At 26.6% G+C, this 19,873-nt stretch overlaps 2 protein-coding genes across 2 annotated transcripts in view; one reads left to right on the top strand and one right to left on the bottom strand.

Moving 5' to 3' along the window:
* Positions 1-5,133: 5,133 nt before the first annotated feature.
* Positions 5,134-19,817, bottom strand: LOC149059028 (uncharacterized). Its single transcript, XM_089218530.1, has 2 exons — positions 19,038-19,817; positions 5,134-5,277 (listed from the first exon to the last, which is right to left on the bottom strand). Exons 1-2 carry the CDS (start codon positions 19,815-19,817, stop codon positions 5,134-5,136), a joined length of 924 nt encoding a protein of 307 aa, XP_089074656.1.
* Myo10A (unconventional myosin 10A) overlaps positions 10,509-19,873 on the top strand; it is a 58,604-nt gene continuing 49,239 nt past the window's right edge. Inside the window, exon 1 of the mRNA XM_089218706.1 lies at positions 10,509-10,787. The gene's annotated coding sequence lies outside the window, so the exon portion shown is untranslated. The remainder of the gene's footprint in view (positions 10,788-19,873) is intronic.

The raw sequence follows: 19,873 nt of genomic DNA, 5'->3' as shown, positions 1-19,873 counted from the left end.
AAGTTTATTAATGTGCGTAGTTTGATTATAATATATTAATAATAATCCTACGTATAGTCAGATAAAAACAAATGGTTTTGGATTATGTACCTGAATATTAATTTGGATTTTGGTGTTTGTAATCTTACATGACCTTGAGTTTTCCTGAAAAAATATGTATCTTGGAGAAATCACTTAATTTGATTTTAACCAACATAAATAACTCAATATGTATCAAATGTAAAAAAAAAAATGCAGTAAATGGTAATACAATTCACAATGAACTGTAAGTGCAGCCTTTGTGATCCTACATGCATGATAAAATACTGAATTGGTGTAATAGGGTCACTATATGTACAACAGATCTTGGAGGCTATTTTTTCATTAAACACGTTAAATTGAAGTTGTTTGTGTTTGATTTAAAGAACGGTACTATATAACCAGAAATCACAATGGTATAGACAAATAAAACATAGGTACATAAATTAACTACTGCAAAATAAACACATTTTTTATAAAATAAATAATTTCCTATTAATATTTACTTACCTAAATAATTTATATATAATTATCTACGTGCTAACATCTTGTTTACTTCACCATTTAGATTCACCAGGAAACTAAAAGTTAATTGTAATAAATTCTATAGTAGTTTAATATGTATTATGTGTTTCAATTACAATCGCATTAACATACTTACCCTAACAGCACAAACCTTTCCTAGTACCATACATAAAATTCCATATGTGGTGTTCCTTGTGTTATCAATGAAATTCTCCGTCGAAGTATGGATGGTGGTCATGGGATAGGATATCATATGTATCGTATTCTTTTCTATATTTTCTTCCTTTATACTTGGTTGGAAATATGGACTTCGAAAAGTTTATAGGTCAGTGGGTCTCAACCAATGGTACGCGTAACATATACCTACCTACCTAGAATACGAATAGTTCGTAGATGCTCCGTGACTTTCAAGAAAAATAACTTGGAATTATTATTAATTTTAAACTTAATATAGGTAGTCGTATATTTTTAAGTGGTACATGACATTAAAAAAAAAAAAATAGTAGCAACTGGATTATAAAAATATTGTTTCCTGAAACCACTGCTATAGGGTAAGGGTCTTGATACATTATATATTGATATTGTATTAATTATAATACATTTTGGATAAATTTATTTCATGAAATTATAGATCTATTATTTTAAATTCGTAATGGTAACCAAATATGTTAGAAATCGTATAGACGTGGAATTACTGCGGCTGACAAGTAAAATCTTTATGCTAACAACACACGTTAGTTATTAGTTATAAGTAGGCAAGTTGTTACTGATAAAAATTACAACAAATTGTTTGTAAAAGTTTCTAAGTAATTTTTTATACACATTTTAATTTAACTACAACTCGCTTTTGAACTTAAATGATTTATTTTATAGAGGTAAAAAAGTTATCCAACAGTAGAGTAATATTTTAAGAGTTTATAATATTATCTCTCCTTTATAACAATAATTGCCTTAATAGCTTTTAAAGTACGTTTATATTATTATTATTATTATAATACTTATGTACAATAAACTAAAACTAATGATTTTACTTCATTCTATAGAATAAAATACAACTTGAAACACATTGTAAGTGAAAATGTTTCTAAATTATTTTATCAGTAGATTTAGATTATAAGTATAACATACAACATTATAAGTTAAAACTTCTCTGTACCTCGAACAATAATACGGTTAAATTGTTATTTATTAGAAATTGCTAACTACACATTTAATTTTCACCCATAAAATATGTATTACGTTTCCTCAAATAGATAATTTTTATTGATTTTTATCTGTGTAGTAAGTTTAATATTATTTTTTATTGTGATTCCCTTATTATAATTTATGGTTAATCTTGATATGTATTTACTTAATATATTTTTATTATATTTTATTATATATTTATAGAAACAAAAATATGAATAAAGTTATACATATTTTAATATTAAAATAAATAATGAATAAAAAAGCACATATTTATAATTGTATATTTAAATAGATGTACCTATGTGTCAAACTGATAGTTTAAATAATAACAAACACTTAAATATTATGTCAATTGTAATTGAATATTTTTATTTTTTATTGTATCAGTACTTTTTTTGTTTCAGCTTGGAAACTAATTTGTGAAATGTGTGCTAACAATTCAACGTACAACACAGGCAAACTGAAAATAATATTATTAATTTGTTAAGTTCACTCGATAGTTTTAATATTAAGTAGAACGAAATATCATTTAAAACATTGAGATCCAACAATTACTATAATAATGTAAAATTATCAAATACTTTATTAAAAATAGGCACCTATGCTACTAAACATATTGCTAATTGGAATATTACTAAAACTAAAATGGAGTAGTAATTGTAAAATGTTCAAATGCATGCCTGTGAAAATTGTTTAGTTAATTAATTGGCTGTATGAATGTTTGTACAGTCTATAGTGTGTCCCTTATTTAACTATAAATTTTTTTTTTCATTTTTGTTGGTCTCACCCACTTAATTTGTGTATATGCATAAAAAAATGAACTACAAAAAGTTTCAAATCAATCTATTAAGGTTAACCCGTGACGACTTGAATTTGAAATTCGAGTATATTAATTCATACATAATTTAATGATATATTTTACATTTTCATATATAACTAATTTACAATTAGGAAAATTAAAATTGTTCACATAATATGCAATTTGCATTGCTTACTACAATTTATATATACAATATAGAGCAGCGATTATCAAACAGTAGTACGCGTACCACTAGTGGTACGTAGAAGTCGTAAGTGTAAAAACACTAATAAAATGTTATTGTATGGTTCTATTTTTAATCACTAGTTGTATGTGACTGATTGATAATATACTCGAATGATACGCGAAAAAAAAGTTTAAGAACCACTGCTATAGAGTATTCCAAATACATACTTTTAGGGTGAAACATAAATATGTAATATTTTTATGTAACAATAGATTGTGTTTTCTTATTATGCTTACACAATTCAAATGAATATTTTGTAATTTTTTGGAGTGTTTTTATTGAATAATAGGTTAAAAAAATATTAAGAAAAAACATTACTTAGGAAGCTTAAGTTTTTAACTACTTACTGTCTTACTGTTGGAGTGACTGCATTCCGATTACCTTTTTTATATTATTACAACGAACAACTTAATATTACGATGGAATTAAAGTTTTAAAATGTAAAAACAAAATAATATTAATTGTATACATTTATCGCAAATTATGATATATGAAAAAATATTGAATTTCACTGTAAAATTTGAAGTACATCATAATATCAGTTGTACATTAATAAAATATATTATTTGAAATTTTTAAATCTCCTAGTCTGTTTTGAACAAGTAACAATTTATCAACGAATATAGTATGAGCTAACATAAAATGTAGATTTCACGTAAAATATAAATTTGTAGGATTTATTGATAAAGAAAATATATTTGCCATTTTATTTTTTTTTTTTCTAGACTGAAATCCTCACGGATAGTTATTTATTTTAGTATTTTATAAAATATTTATGGATGCATTCTTGTAGAGGATAATTAATATTAAATTAAATACAATGATACTGCCTATTTATGAAATTGAGAACCCTGTTAGAATATACCCTCTATAATTTTAAAGCATAATTATATTGATTCTTTATTTTAACCAATATAAACTATTAAATAAATCTATCAACTTCACTGAGACTTTGAGTGATATCAGTTAAAGGTAAAGATTATATACCAAAATCAATTATATTTTTCACCTTAGTTCGCATTTAGTAATTGTTATTTTATTATAAATATCCCCAACAAATAAATAAAATTGTATCTTTCAAAAATTAACATTTATCAGATTTTTATGTTTATTTCAATAAGAATATTTAATTTAAAAATGTGTTGCATGTCTTTTAACATTATTTCAGTACCTACTACCTAGTGTTATAGGCTTATAATAGGTATTTTTCGCATATTTGGAATCACCTGTAGCTTAAACATTAACAAAAATTTAATCTAAGGGAATTATAGCTGACTATACTTAATTATTGATCATGTATTATGTTCAAACAGATAAACTTAATATATTATATATAATGAAAAAAAATAATAATATAAGTACTGTAAAACTCCATACTTTATATTATTATATTGTATACTATTTCATATTTATATAAATATGATTTTCAAGCCAAGTCTTTCAGTGCCTTTGATGGGCCTGGATTATTATGCAGAGTTCAGTTATTTTTAATGTTACCTTCTGGTGCTTTAAAATACATTATTAAATTGAAATCGTACTTGACTACTTTAGTACAGTTTAGTTATATGGAATCTTTTCTTAAAACGAGGTACCAAGAGATTGGAACCTATCCAAAAACAAATATATTAGCTAATAGCTAATAGCTACTTTAGTTTTATTTTTAAAATTCCACAATTGTTCTTGATAATACACCAGCTGTATCTCAGGCTATAGTTATATTCAAAAAACAAGCATTTATTCTTATGATAACTGCACATTTTTCCATTGATAATAATAAGACGTGATTACAGTACCGAGACAAATAAATAATTGATAAATAATTTTTTTTTAGCTACTGAACTTTGTTTGAATGTGTCATAAGGCTGGTTAAATCTAATGTTTTACTTTTACTGTGTATCAAATCCAATACTCATTAATTCATTTAATTTAGCAAAATGTAGTTATTCGTAATCACTATTTGTTCTAGTAGTTTGGATATTCGTGTTAAAATAATTATATTTTTGTATTAGAAAAAAAGAAAATCCCCTAATTTAAATATATACTATAATATATGGTTTCTTAAAGAAATTTTAATGTACATTACCTATGCAATTTTAATCATAACTATTATAGTAAGATACCTACTTAGATACGACAATAATAGATACTTCCTTTTTTTTTTTTTATTCTTTAAAAAATGTTTCAGCACATCAGGTGCTATCACAAATATATTTACGATTATAATTTAATCTTTACATTTAAATTGATAATAGTAATGATATAATATATTAGTTCATGGTACTAAGTATTAAGTTTATGTTATATGTAATAATAATATTAATAATTATTATTATGATACAGTATAAAATAGTATTGGTTATTCTTCATCTTCTAATGAGGGCTCTTCATTGTCCGTTGGGGGTATGTCTTGGGGCAGTCGAGGTTTTAGACACCAATTTTGGGGTTTTCTTCCTAGTTGGAAATGACGGCCGCCGTCCGATTCTTTTAGCTTAGCATGATACTACATTAATTATGTGAATAGTTCAATGGTAAAAAAAATTATCCTAGTGAAAGACTGTGTTATAATTTATAACATTAGTCAAAATCAAACTGTAATCACATTATTGTTTTTAAAACATTAAAAAGTAAACAACGCGGTAAGGTAGTTGATTATAGAAACAAAAAGTATAATAGTATAGGGAAAAGAAAGATGGATATTTTTATTTATTATTCAACTTTTTTTATATAGTTTTAGATTAGGCTACACCGAAATTCAAAACAATGAGAATGTTCATGATTTTTTTACTAAGATCATTAACATAAAAAAGGATGCTGTAGTTATATGTCACTCAAAAAAAAAATAACAAATTACACAATTTTTATTATACATATAGCTAAATGTTTGGATTGCTATTTATTTTGTCATTTGGTTTGAGAATTTTGGTTGACTGTGTTCTACAAAAATATTTTTTTTAATGATATAAATAAACATCTTAATCTAACATAAAGTATGAATTATAATTTATAAACGATATAATATTAAATGTACAAGACATTGTTAACTGTTGAAATAAATAGGATTTACTGTAATTATTTTAATAAAAACAAATATGTATTTTATTTAGATAATATTTTATACGTATATTATAACACTAAATAAATCGTTACGAAAATATAATTCTTTTAATACCTTTATGCAATCAGTCCATATATTCTATAACGTCAAATGATATTGGGTTTTATTAGAACTGTGGTATTTTTTTTTGTTTTACATTTAATGGTGTTTATTATTCAAATCCTTAAAAAGATTTTAAGCAAAGCTTTTATATAAAAGCTACGAAGCTTTAAACTAATTTAAATAAAATAAATATTATTGGTTTTAGTATTAAATTTATACTTTTTTATAGGTCGTGATTTCTTTGCAAACTAAAAAAAACTTTTTGGATTTCAATATATTTTATTGTACAATTTACATTAAATTTTCAACCTTCACATATTTTATAATATTGTAATGACTATATATTTATATTATTTCATTAATTATCATATTTATTTATCGACACAATAGAATAATATAACGAATATAATTTGTATTAAATTAATGTTATTTAATTATCAATACATTTATTATTTTTCTAAACATAATCTATAACTATGTCTTTACATGATAAACATAAAACCAAAAGAATAATATATATTTGTAGTTTTAGGAAATGGTTAAGTATTGTCAAATTTTCTAAAAACTTGTATTCATTATAAATATAATCTTTCAGTATTTTTACACAAAAATATTTTATTTTAATTTTTTGTTATAAGCTTAAGGCTCAACTGATGAACCGTAAATATCAATGCTTTAAAAATCTGAATATAAGACTTTATTTTGCTTAAATTGAATAAAACAATCTTAGGTAGACATCATTATATAAATGAAAAAATATATTTATAATTGATAATGTTCCATGTCAATAGTTAGTTAACTACTATTAATACTTAATGTTATACATAGTTAAATTTATACGAACGAAAACATAACATTAAATTATACTGAAGTTTGGTTAGATAGGGAATTTAATATAATATAAATAATACATATATATTGTAGCTTTATGGATTCATTAATTAATCTTAGATTAGTATTATACAGTTGTGAAAGTGTAACATTAACTAGTACCAAATAAATAACTAAAATAAAATAACTGTAATTATTATAGACTAGTTAATATTTTATTAAATAAATACTATGAAATTTATGCATTTATAATATAACTCTTTATCATTAAACTTTATAAATTTTTGTATATAATTACATATCCCATTGTTAAAATGCCATAAAAAATAAAAAAAATATTCTAACACTAAGTTTAGATTTTCAATGTCAGGAAAAATTAAAAAAAAAAAAATACAATAATAATATAAACTCATGTGATGAGTACATAATATCTGTTGGATACCCGATACACCTTATATCGTATACCCGATACCTGATTAAGCTCTTTTTAAATAATTTAAGATAGTAGATAACAATATATCTTTATATTTAAATTAATCATAACCTCGATTAAATCAAAAATATAGAAAAGTAAAAATAAATTTAATGTACGATAATAAGTATATTTTATATTGTACAAGTCATGACTTACCAAGTTTATCTTCGTGGATACAATTTTTAGAATTAACATATTTGATATATTATTCGTTTTCACATAAGTACATGGTTATTTGTATAGGTACTATATAATGAAGCCACAATATTATTTAATTACACATAGCAACGAAAATAAAAATTGATCTTCGGGATATTTTCAAAAACCTGAGATAGCAGTTATAGATAATTATTATGTAAATATTTAAAAAAAATCGATTACAGAATAGTGTATAGTGTTATAGTCACAGATAATATTATATATAGGTGATGTATATTTTATCTACGGTTATACTACTTATACATAAACTATAATAATCATACCAATACGTATATATATATATATATATATATAATTTATATTGCAGTTGTAATAAAGCCGCATTATTCATTATAATTTAATAGTTGATGATTTATTTTGAAGTTGTTTTCAATAAATTGATATAACTTGTTATATCGATGTATCAAATTGATGTTTAAAATTTATTTTATGTGTATCACATGGGAAAATTAAGTACTTTTATTATTAAATAACACGATTAATTGCGCACTGAAATTGACTGTTTTAAGTACGCCACAGCAGAATTCCATGCACCAACAAACGATAACTTTGCTAAGTGATTGCATTATATAATCTACTAATAATGTTTTTTTTTTTTTATTATTATTATTTTATTAATAAAAACAAAAATATATTTACAATCTGTATACATTTGATACAATAAGTAAATGTTATAACATTATTTACAAGGCAAGTTGGCGTGATAGAAGGGAGCATCCAGTGACACTACTTCAATAAAAAATTTTGATTTTTGATTTTATTAATAAGTTTTTTTTTATGCTGATTATAAAAGTAAATCACGTGACCAGTTACGTTTAAGGCGGCGAGGAGGATTGTTTGGAATGGTGGCAGAGGAAAGATTAGAAATTAGAGGGTTAGGGTGATTGTGAGTGTGCGCGTGGAAATTCGAATAATATATACGGTCGAGAGTAGGAATGGTGCAAATTTTTAGGTGCTAATAATGTAATAACTATTTTTTAAATACTTCACAGTAAGTTGGTGAAGGCCGAATAATGTATAATACATGTATGTGTAAATAATACGAGAACTTACTCTATTCATCATTGTTTTGGAACACAATATGGCCAATAAATGAAAGAATTATAAACATGAATCATACATAACACATTTTTCTTAATATTTTTCCTTTCATAATATTATGAATTTTAATGTTTTAATAAAATTTCTATCAATATAGTAGTAAATTACTCGATTAAAAATATAGTACTTATCTATCTCTGATATTTACTGGCAGTTTGAAAAATTAAAACATTAGCATAGTAGGTTTCTATAGATTGTGTATTTCTATTGTATATAATACATTAGATTGGAAACGTGTGTTTGGAAATAATTATTTTTTGCACTATTTATTTTCATTATATAAGTTTTCATAGTCCTTATTTAAATATTAATATCATGCGATGTTCAAATTGCACGAATGGCTGTTTCAATGAACTGTCGGCCGTAATAATAATATTATTATGAATATTTCAATAAATTATTACGGAGACTTCAACGAAAGTACCCATTATAATTACTGTATTATCAAATTGTATTATTCAATGGTAATATTACGTGTCTATGTTGTTGATGCAGATTTAGGTCACTGAAATAAAACAAATTATTCAACAATTGTTTTCTCTAAAAACTAAAAACTTAAGTTGTACAAATATAGGTACTAACTTCTAAACTTTTTGTTTGTTTGATAATTACATTAATACTCTGTATAATATATAACATATTTTTTATAACTTTCCGTCAGTTATAATTATTTAGATGTTAAATTAGAAGTATAGCAACGCAATAGAATGTGAAAAATAGATGGAATCCGATAGAAAAAAAACTTGTAAGTTTCTTGCATCATATTATTAAAAATGTATGTGTATAATTGATTATTAGTACCTACAGCGTTATCATTTTTTTTTATTAACAACAAAATAATCCGTGGCACTTAGTACAGCACATTACATTTTTATATCTAGGTACTTTACTATAAATTAAAAAGTATAATAAAACGTTGTTATACAAAATATTTATCTAATAAATTATAATGATTTTTGAATTGGTTATTATTTTTGTAAGCAAATATTCTTTAAAATGTTTTTTTTAAATAATGGGTACCTACCTAAACAAGTACCTACCTAAGAAAAATAAGCCTTCGTTAGTTTACTTGGAATAATACATTTTTAATTTATAGACCTATAGGCACTTATAAAAGTTTCATTAGATTCGTGTTACTCTTTAAATTATTATTAAATTACCAAAGTTAAATTGATTATTGTTGTTTAAGCTTTCAGATTATTTCACAGTTTTATCTTTGTAGAATGAATATTGTCTTCGATTTTCGAAAGTATCATAGTAAAATTACAGTTTAAAAATACAAAGTGGCCAATCGCTATACAATGAAATTATTTTATATAAAAACCCAATATAAAGTATAATTGTAGGTATGTGTTTATTTTATACTTATGAATTTTCATGATTATTAAAATTATTATAAAATAATTAATTTTGAAAGTATTGTAAATATAAGTAGGTAAGTAGTTGGAAATATACAGGTAAGTTTATAAAAATGTATAAAAATATTAAAACTTTCGTTTTAATTGTAACCGATTGATTATTTATTGAAAACTGGCTAGCTTCTCTACATGCATATAACCGCTATAACGTGATTAGGTATTTACGACGATTGAAATACCTATAGGTCTTTATAAAAAAGAAAAAACGTGAGACAAATTTGTTATAAACGATAGGTATTATGGTAATAAAATAAATCATATTATATTGTAGCCTAAAAGATTTGCATATTATTTTCGATTGTAAATCAAACATAATATTATTATTACCTGCGATCAAATTGCAATATTTTACGGTGTTATGGTATGATAATAATAATAATATTATTATCTGTCCTCTCCCATCCGTGGCGATTCCGTTGGCTGCACTGTGGTGAGTACGTGAAACGATCTCACTCTTGGATCGTACAGGTAGGTAGGATCAAACAGGTATGGTGAGCAGCAGCTATCAACGTGATACTGCCACGCCACACCAGATCCAAAACAATAACACTGCCCAGTCAGCCAGAAGGCGATTCTTGCGGCCAATACTTGCGCGAGTGCGGTTGTTCGAGAAAACAGTCGAAAAAAATATTTGTTTGTGATTACCGATTTTGTTTCTTGAATGTTTTTCTCTTAATTGTTATTTATTGTTTATTTTCGTTCTGTTAGTTTAGTTTAATGTATAATACGATAATATAGTGATCGAGTGTGATGCATACCGTTCGAGTCGGCGAGAGCCGCAGGTGACAATATTATATTATACTCTACAGGTGAGTTTGAACAACAAGATTTTTTTTTTGTGTTTTTACGTTGCACGGAATGCTATCTAAAATAATATTAATCGGTTAGATATTACGATATTCTAAGCCTCTTTCAAAATTAAATACATCGCTGCAGTCTGTAAAATGTTGCTTTTAATGTATTGTTCGTAGATATTATAGCTAGGTACACTATTGAAGATGCTGTGTAGGCAAATCCAATCACTGGTAATAGTGATAGCGTAGCTTGGTACTATTGAGATCTCTGAAAATTTATACGACATAAATAATGTCAAGTAAAATTATTAAAACATTTTAAAAATTCGATTCTAGAGCGGGTGCACACGAAGGTAGGTATTAATGAATTTAATGCGCGGTCACGAACACTGTGCGCAGTATTTTTTTTTTATCATAAATTATCACTGACATTTAAAAAATAATAATTTAAATTATTTTTGTCATTTTATAGATTTTTTTTGTGGCGCTCGTATAAACAATGGTTTAAGGTTTTTAGAATTTTGGAGGATTTTTGTTTGTTATTAAACTTAAAGACGATACGACTAATCTAGTATCTTACTTTTTTATATTCTTAGTTCCTTAATCAGATAAAGGAGGATTACCTTTTATTGATTAAATTTAATTAGATAGTTTTCATTTTAGTTTTTTCTTATTTAGCTTGTACAAAAATCACAATTGGACCGAATATCTTATCTTTTATAATTTGTTTTTGAAAACTCGTTATTTTTACACGTATATGGAGTCAATATTTTTTAAATTCTCACTCAATTCAATACCCTGGTAAAATGCATAACATTTAAATGTCTATGTTAATTTCCCACGGTAAAAAATATATTTAACCAGTAAGTAATTAGTTAATGAATTATAATTTTACATCGCATCAGTTATGTTTAAAAAATAAATGATTCTAATTATTAGGTTTTAAAGTATCAATTAAATGATTTTATGAAATTCAGGAAAATAGTCCAAAATAGTTGTTATAGATTAATGTCTTTTTAATTTTTAAAACTTTTAAATCGTCTCGAAACTTAAAATATTGACCATTAAAAGACACCTATAAATACATTTTATTTACATTGAATAATAATACATTTTTAATGAAAATAATAATTTAAAGGAAGTATTTTATATCAAGAACATTAATAATAGTATAATTGGATCTCAAAATCATTCTGGTAATAAAAATAAAAATTTATTATTGTATGTTTCATTCAATAAATGTTATAAAAATTATAATATGAGTAGAAATGCGATTGTATAAATTAATTAAAAAACATATACTTATACTAAATGACTTGGCCTTGATGGAAAAATATTTTCTGTATATGCAAACATTTGTTGTATATTGTACAAAATCCATGTTACCCACATGCAGTCTTATATTTATTATAACTAAAGTGAATTTTGTTTTCTTAAGGTTTTGCATTTAAAAATACATAAAACTACAAAAATCTTACTTAGGTGTTGGAAGTATGTCGTATATATAATTTATTTTCATATACAGGGTGATTCGTTTATCAAACAACACTCATTATTTATAAAAGTATTGACTTTTTTCAAAATATTGTTTTACATAGTTTCAAGTTGTTAAAAAACCAACGCTTTTATTAAAAAATTATATTTTTAAATATTTTTTATCCTTATCATTTTTTAAGTTTTTTACTTTTTTGAATGGCAACATAGTTTTTTAATTTCATATTCCAAAGCAGAATATTTTTCTAAAAATTTTGATACATAAAAATCGAATTTAGGACTAGTAGTTTATGAGTTATAAGTATTTAAAGTTTAGACAAGCGGAGTAGTGGACAAACATTTTGCGGGGTAACCCCGTACCACTTCACTCTGCCAATCTAAACTTTAAATACCTATAACTCATAAACTACTAGCGCTAAATTCAAAATTTTAACGTAATAATTCATTAAAAAAATAGCTTTATTAAATTATGAAATTTGAAGTATAGGTTACCATTTGAAAATCAAAAGTTGATGGTGGTGTATATAATAAATATAAGGGTGAAAAATATAAAAATAATAAACAATTCAAGAAGAGTGTAAATCTACAATTTTGAAAAAAAAAAAAATTGAAAAAAGTCAATACTTTTTTAAATAATGAGTGTTGTTTGATAAAAGAATCACCCTGTATTGTGCAATTTGTAAGTTTTTTTTTTATTGTTTTTATTAGAAATAAACAATCTATACAAGTATATGTACAATAAGCTTATGCGCTAAGAGCAGACAGGACGTGATAAATTGATTAAGAAGCCGCCCACTGGCAACACTTAGCATGAATTATTATTAATTTATATATATATATGTATAGGTATATATTTTGTTTTGTAGTTAAATTACCATTAACCTTACTCTAAAAGCGCAAAAGTCTATTGTACGTAAATATTATTTAAAAGTACTTGCTCGATTTTAATTATGTACGTGGAGATTTAGTAATCAGAATACAACACATTTTAAGGTTTATACATCTATTGAAATAGTTTAAATTATTAAATACTGCAGCTACTAATCATTAATCGATATAAGATATTAACTCTAAACAAATTCTTGAAGCAAATAAAATATTTAAAGTTTATATAATATGGTATAATATTAAATTACAATAATTATCTTCGTTTTTGGTATTAAATAAAAAATATAATACATTTGAATATTTCACGACACGTTTTTGAAAAATAATTGTTTAATAATATTATTATAATACATTTGAATATTTCACGACACGTTTTTGAAATATAATTGTTTAATAATTATTATAAATGTATTTCTATTCTTTTCGACGCAACTCTAAAGAATATTGATTGATGTCGTACACTCTTAAATTATAATAATAATTACGACAATTAAATTGTGTGAGTTACAATATATTATATTAACCGTCAATCGAATTGGTATAAATCATTATCAAAAATTATATGCAAAATAAAACTATAATAATGATGATGATGATTACGGTATACTTTATTTACACGGTCTCAATAAAAGTATTAGAACTGCATAATATTAAAATAATCGGTTTCAAACAAAGTAAATCAGAAGAGAAAATACAAACATGATATATATTGATAACATTAGTTGCGAACATGAACATTGTATACGTGACTGCGGTGGGAATAAAATATAATTTGTTTTATGGAAACGGCGAAATGGAATTCGTCCTGGTTCTGAAAACTTTTACTAAAGATCAAATTATAGTTCGATTGATGACACGTTATAATATACCAATAGACGTATAATAAAATTGAATTGACGAGTAGCAAATATTTTTATGTGTATTTTTTTATTATTATTATTACATATTATCATTGGTGGACCTACGTACTTATTACATTAATAGAACGTCACATGTGGGCATTTGTTTTATCCGATTTAGAAACGTAGTAGGTACAACATGGAAAATTGTTCGTTCACAATATTACATTTTACTATATAACATTGTCTAAAATTAGAATGAACTTACTCCTTTAAAAATTTAAAGCCCAGAATGTTATCTAATACCTATACGAGGCATCTTGGAGGATTTTATAATTTTTAAGTAAGTTATGATAATTTTTAAAACAAAGTACAGTTTACAAAATATGCGTTGTGGTGTCCTCTTGTTATCAGAATGCTATTTCGTTTTGAGCAGAGGTACGGTATTGGTTTTATCTCATTTTCATAATTCCCCGGTAATCCTTAATTGTCTTTAGCGTCTAATTACTTATCTACCTTTCCCGCTCGGCACTCTGATTGAATTATCAACGCTTATTTGACGAACGGCGGAGTGTCGCATTCTGCGCGATCCATTTAGGTCGTCTGGCCATTACCGAACATTAATTCACTTGACTCCAAATTATGTTAAACCGCCCGTGGGGACATCGCTCATCCACCACGCATAGGTTATAATAATAACAATAACAATAATAATAATAATAATAATATCATATTGGATATTCGTATATACGCCTTGAGGGGAGAACGCGCCTTTTTGTACGTGCTGGATTGTATAAGTGTGCCTACATAATATACGCATCGCGTCGCACAATGGGTTCATGCGGTCCCGTAATGCTCGTGTTCCGAATGACAATTACTTATTATTATTATTATTATTATTATTAGGTAGGTTAGGCTGTGAAGGTATAATATAGCAGTGCATTGGACTCAATATTGTTTCTTGTGTTTCCGTGCTGCGTTCGTCCTCGATGCGACGACAATATGTATTATTCGTGGAGACGACGTGTATAGTTGTCCGCGACGGGCGGGTGGGCACGTCGCAATCGCCAGCGTATTGTAGGTGTAATATACGTAGACGTAGGTCAAGTGCATAATATAATAATATTTAGAAAAAAAAAATGCATGCCGGACGTCGTCTATACGATAGTGCGCGCTATGCGCGTGCAAAACACTGACCGACGAGCGAGGAAGCACGCGACCGATCGATCGGCATTATTCCGGTTGAAAAATATCCTGTCTTTGATTACGTCTCCTTTTTTTTATAAATATATATATATATATATATCCTTCGTTTTCCGCCAGTTTTTCATTTTATTTCTCCGTAATTTGTTCGCCACAGAGTTCCTTGCAAGTGTGCACGTACGTATGTAGACGAAAGGTCGCAATCCGTTCGTCGTCGGCGGCGGAATTCCACGCGGACAGTGCCGACGACGTCTCCGAGCTGCATAATATAATATATAATAATATATTAATATATATATAGGTAGGTACACTCGAGTATTTATAATAAAATAATAAAAATAATATGTCGGTGTACAGTAAATACTAATCGAATTTTTTCTCGTCGGAATTCAATACACAGCAAAATCAGTCTCCTCGATTGCACAGGCGCTAGTCCATCATTGATTCTCTTCGTCGAAATAATAACGACGACGACGTACAAAACGCAAATTCTCTAAATCTATACGATGAACGGATTCGTCGAGCGGAAAACAGTGCGACCGAAATTCTTACCGTGGTATTCGAATATCCGTCTATACCATTCGGGAAATGCGCCGACGAAGTGTCTTCGTTCTGTTAAGGTTTATCTATGCTGATTTTTACATTTTTTTTTTTTTTATCGTCAGAGTTCATTACACCGCGAAATAAGTCTACGATTGGCGTGAGTCCAGCGGTTCACAATTAAATCATCTGGATCCCGGCGAACGGATTCGTCATGCGGTAAACGTGCGAATGTAATTATTCTCACCACGGCAGTATTTTAATTTATTTACCAGACGGGTTAAGGCTCTATTACACCTTCGCCGTGTTGATATTGTAGATCATAATGTCGTGGTCCGTGATGGTAGATTTGTTGAAAATTTTTTTTTTTTTGATTTAAAACTTTATGAATTGTAAATTTAGATGTGTTACGGACGTACTCGGATACAATTTTGGTTTACGATTTGATATTTGATCGACGGTCGGTTGTAGCGTAGTGTGATGACGACGCGTTAACTAAATGTTATTAACAAGTAAAATCGGCTAATCAAATATCACGATTCAACACGGCCAGCGATAGTGATGTTAACCGTATATAGGTACCTTAAATATTGTATACCTTTAGGCACTGAGGAAACGTCTTCGTGTTTATGAAATTTATCTACCCAGAACAATCACACACGTGTCGTATATACATCTCCCGTGCACCTATGTATGACTTGTATTAGAGTCTTGGCGATCTGTGATCGACGAAGCCGATCACGACTAATGCATTAATTAGTGAACGTGTGTGGTTGGCATGCGACGCGTGCTATTGTAAAACTATCTTTGCGAAACACTACGTTAAATTTTATACGACATTGTGACCTATGTATAGTGCGTAAAAAATTTTAACAGTTAGATACGCATAATATTATTTCACACGTGCCAAACAAAAATGAAACGTTATGTATTCATGATATTCGTGATATATTTATGTCATGATTATTATATATGGTATAACCTATATAATATTATACCGTGATTCACCGGTTAACCATCATGCTCAACTCCAGTTTTAATAAGTGATTTATTTTTTTCAAATTCTGATTTTGGAATTTCAAAGCATATTTATGGACTTGATTTTCAAATACATAGGTTTTTTTTTCAATTTAAGAAGTATTCGAGGTGATATATAGTTTTTTTTTTTTTTTTTTTAATGACAACCATACCAAATTTACTATAAATTTTTAGGTCACCATTTTTTTCAAATATTAACGTATTATTTATATCAAATTTTGTATGAGTAGTTTCGTATAGCTTAAAATTGTAATACGAAATATAGGCCCTTAGTGTTAAGTAGTCCTTGATGTAATATTTAATCTAGTACCTACACATTACCTATATTCGGATATTTTTACAAATTTTTAAAATGTTTATAGATAGATATTAAATACTATTCAATATTTTTGTTATTATTACGGTCTCCACATATTCCAAACCCATTATTATCATCTACCTCTTGTCTTTAATACACTAAATTAAATAATTATAAAACTAATGGTTTGAATTTCGATTTTGATGTTTCAATAATTTGCAAAAAGTAGAAGATTTTCTATAGAAAAAATTGTGTTTTTCATTAAAAAAAATAATGTCGATATATCGCCACAGCTAATTATTTAATTAATTTAAAAATCTTACTTATTTTAAAATCAGTATTTGAATTTATTTATTATTTAAGGAGAAATGGGGATGAATAAAGGTCGTTTCAACTATTTGATAAACCACCAGGCTTAAACATTACTATTCTATTGACTATATAGTATTAACGACTATTCATCTCTATAATATGGATGAGTCATTTGCATACCATTTGCCCTCTGTTGTGTATCATAATGATCTCACGAAATCTACTAGTTTCACTTAATCTTATAATATATAATTTATTCATATTCGCGTGAATGTGTGATTAACAAATGAAAACATTTTCATTTTACAATGTCGTAAATGTTTTACATTACTAATGAATTTTTTTTAATGAACGCACCTGTTGAGTAAAATCATAACTTTACATTTATTTACAGTACCCGCAGGTTAATAAGATATAATAATATATTATATATATATAGTCTATGTATATAAATCACATTATACTATATTTTATAAAAATATTTGCAATTTTAATTTTATTAATTTTTTCTTAATTTTATTGTTTCAAACTTAATATGAGTGTGATTATAAAGTACCGAATTATACATTTCAGTTATGCCTTCACGCAGTGATTTCCTGTTCCTGTAAGGTGTTCACACTTTCACAGAATAATACCTACCTTAATATAGTTTAGTGAAGTAAATATCGTTTAGTAGATTATAAAATAGTATTAATTTCTCTTAAGACTCATTATAAATGTTAAAATATATTATACATAAAGTGTACAATAAGAGTAATAATATAATAAACAAATGTTAATATAAACTATAGAAAATGTTATAAAAGATTATTAATTAACCTTGTTTACTTTGTTTTGTTAATATTTTCTTATATATTTATTGATGAAATAGTTTTGAGTAGATTGTAGGATATTATACTATGTTCGAATGAGGTTATTATTTTTAAATAAACGACAAACGCCAATAAATACTGTTTAATGTATTTAATCTGAATTGTGCATTTTAATATCGAAGTATTTATTGAATGATATTATTCAGACAATTGTAACTTGTATTGTGTTGAATATACCCATATAATTGCAAACAAAAATAATACTTAAGTTGATTCGATACAGATATTATATAAAAGTGTTTATACCTACTATAATTTGGTTTTAAAATATGATTGTATAAGGTAATGATAAAGTATATTTCAAATTTCAGAAAAATAATTATTGCGCGATTTATTTCGAATAATAGCTGGGAAGTATTAAGTAATATGCCAATATATTTTAGCGTGACAGTATGAAAACTAAGTAATTTTAATAAACAAAATAAATAAACCATTTTTTATAAATTTCTACAAATGAAATATCTATATTAAACCGTAATGTACGAGTAGTGTAATATATTATCTATCTAGGTACTAAATTTGTCTTATTTGCATCAACTTTTTTTTTTTTTATTATTTAAAATTAAGCCGCAACAACAAAGATTATTGGCTGAAGTTAAATTTAACATATGGTGATAAAAGGAGGGATATTTATACAATTCAAGCTTGGGGTGTGAAGGTGTGTTTAGATTAGGTTATATAATTTAGATAATTTTAAAAAGGTAAATATCTTCTGAGTGTTGTCGGGGTCAGGACCAAGAGCTTCGTAGAGATTGTCAGCTAGTTTGAGGTTGACTCTAACATCGTTGTGTTCACGGCAGAAGCATATGATGTGTTTGACTGAAGGTGTTTCGCCGCATGAGAGACAAGGTTCGGGATCCGTTTTGGACGTTAGGTGTTTGTGGGTTAACCATGTGTGACCGATTCTAAGTCTATTAAGAATTACTTCTTGACGCCTGGTAAGTGGAGTGGTTGGCCATGGGAGAATGCTGGGTTTGATTTCGTTTAGTTTAGTACGTTGGGTTGACCAGGAGTGTTGCCAATTTTTTAGAATGTGATCAGTAATAAAGTGTTTTGAGTCTTGCAGAGTATGTGAGCCGATGATTAGAGAGTGAGGAGATGAGATGGACTGTTTGGCATATGTGTCTGCTATCTCATTTCCAGGTATGCCGATATGACTAGGTATCCATATCATGGAGATAGTCTGTGCGTTGTTTTGGAGAAATGATATCTGGTTCTGGATTTTTTGTGAAATGCTATTAGGTTGGAAGTAATTTTGGATGCTTGTAAGTGTACTAAGGGAGTCGCTTAGTATAATGGATTTGTTTATTGAGTCCTGTTTTATAATATCTAATGTATGGGAGATAGCCAAGGCTTCGGCCGTGTAGATTGAACAATAGTCAGGGAGCTTGAGCATTCGTCTGGTTTCACCGAATGTAACTGCAGCGCCTACGCCGGCGTCTGTTTTGGATCCATCCGTGAAGAAGAATATGTGGTCTTGGTATCCTTCGAGAATAGCTTGTTCATCAACTTTTATTAAGTATTGACATGATATTGGTTTTTTTTTTAGAAATAATGTCATCGTTCGGTAACTAAATTAATAGACGATATTGAATCGCTTATTATTTTATTTTTCAC

Source organism: Diuraphis noxia, unplaced genomic scaffold (assembly GCF_037042655.1).
Source record: "Diuraphis noxia isolate RWA-SAM2 unplaced genomic scaffold, SU_Dnox_SAM2 contig0002, whole genome shotgun sequence".
Taxonomy (NCBI): domain Eukaryota; kingdom Metazoa; phylum Arthropoda; class Insecta; order Hemiptera; family Aphididae; genus Diuraphis; species Diuraphis noxia.
Note: the sequence above shows the minus strand (reverse complement) of the source record. Positions and strands in the feature narration are given on the sequence as shown.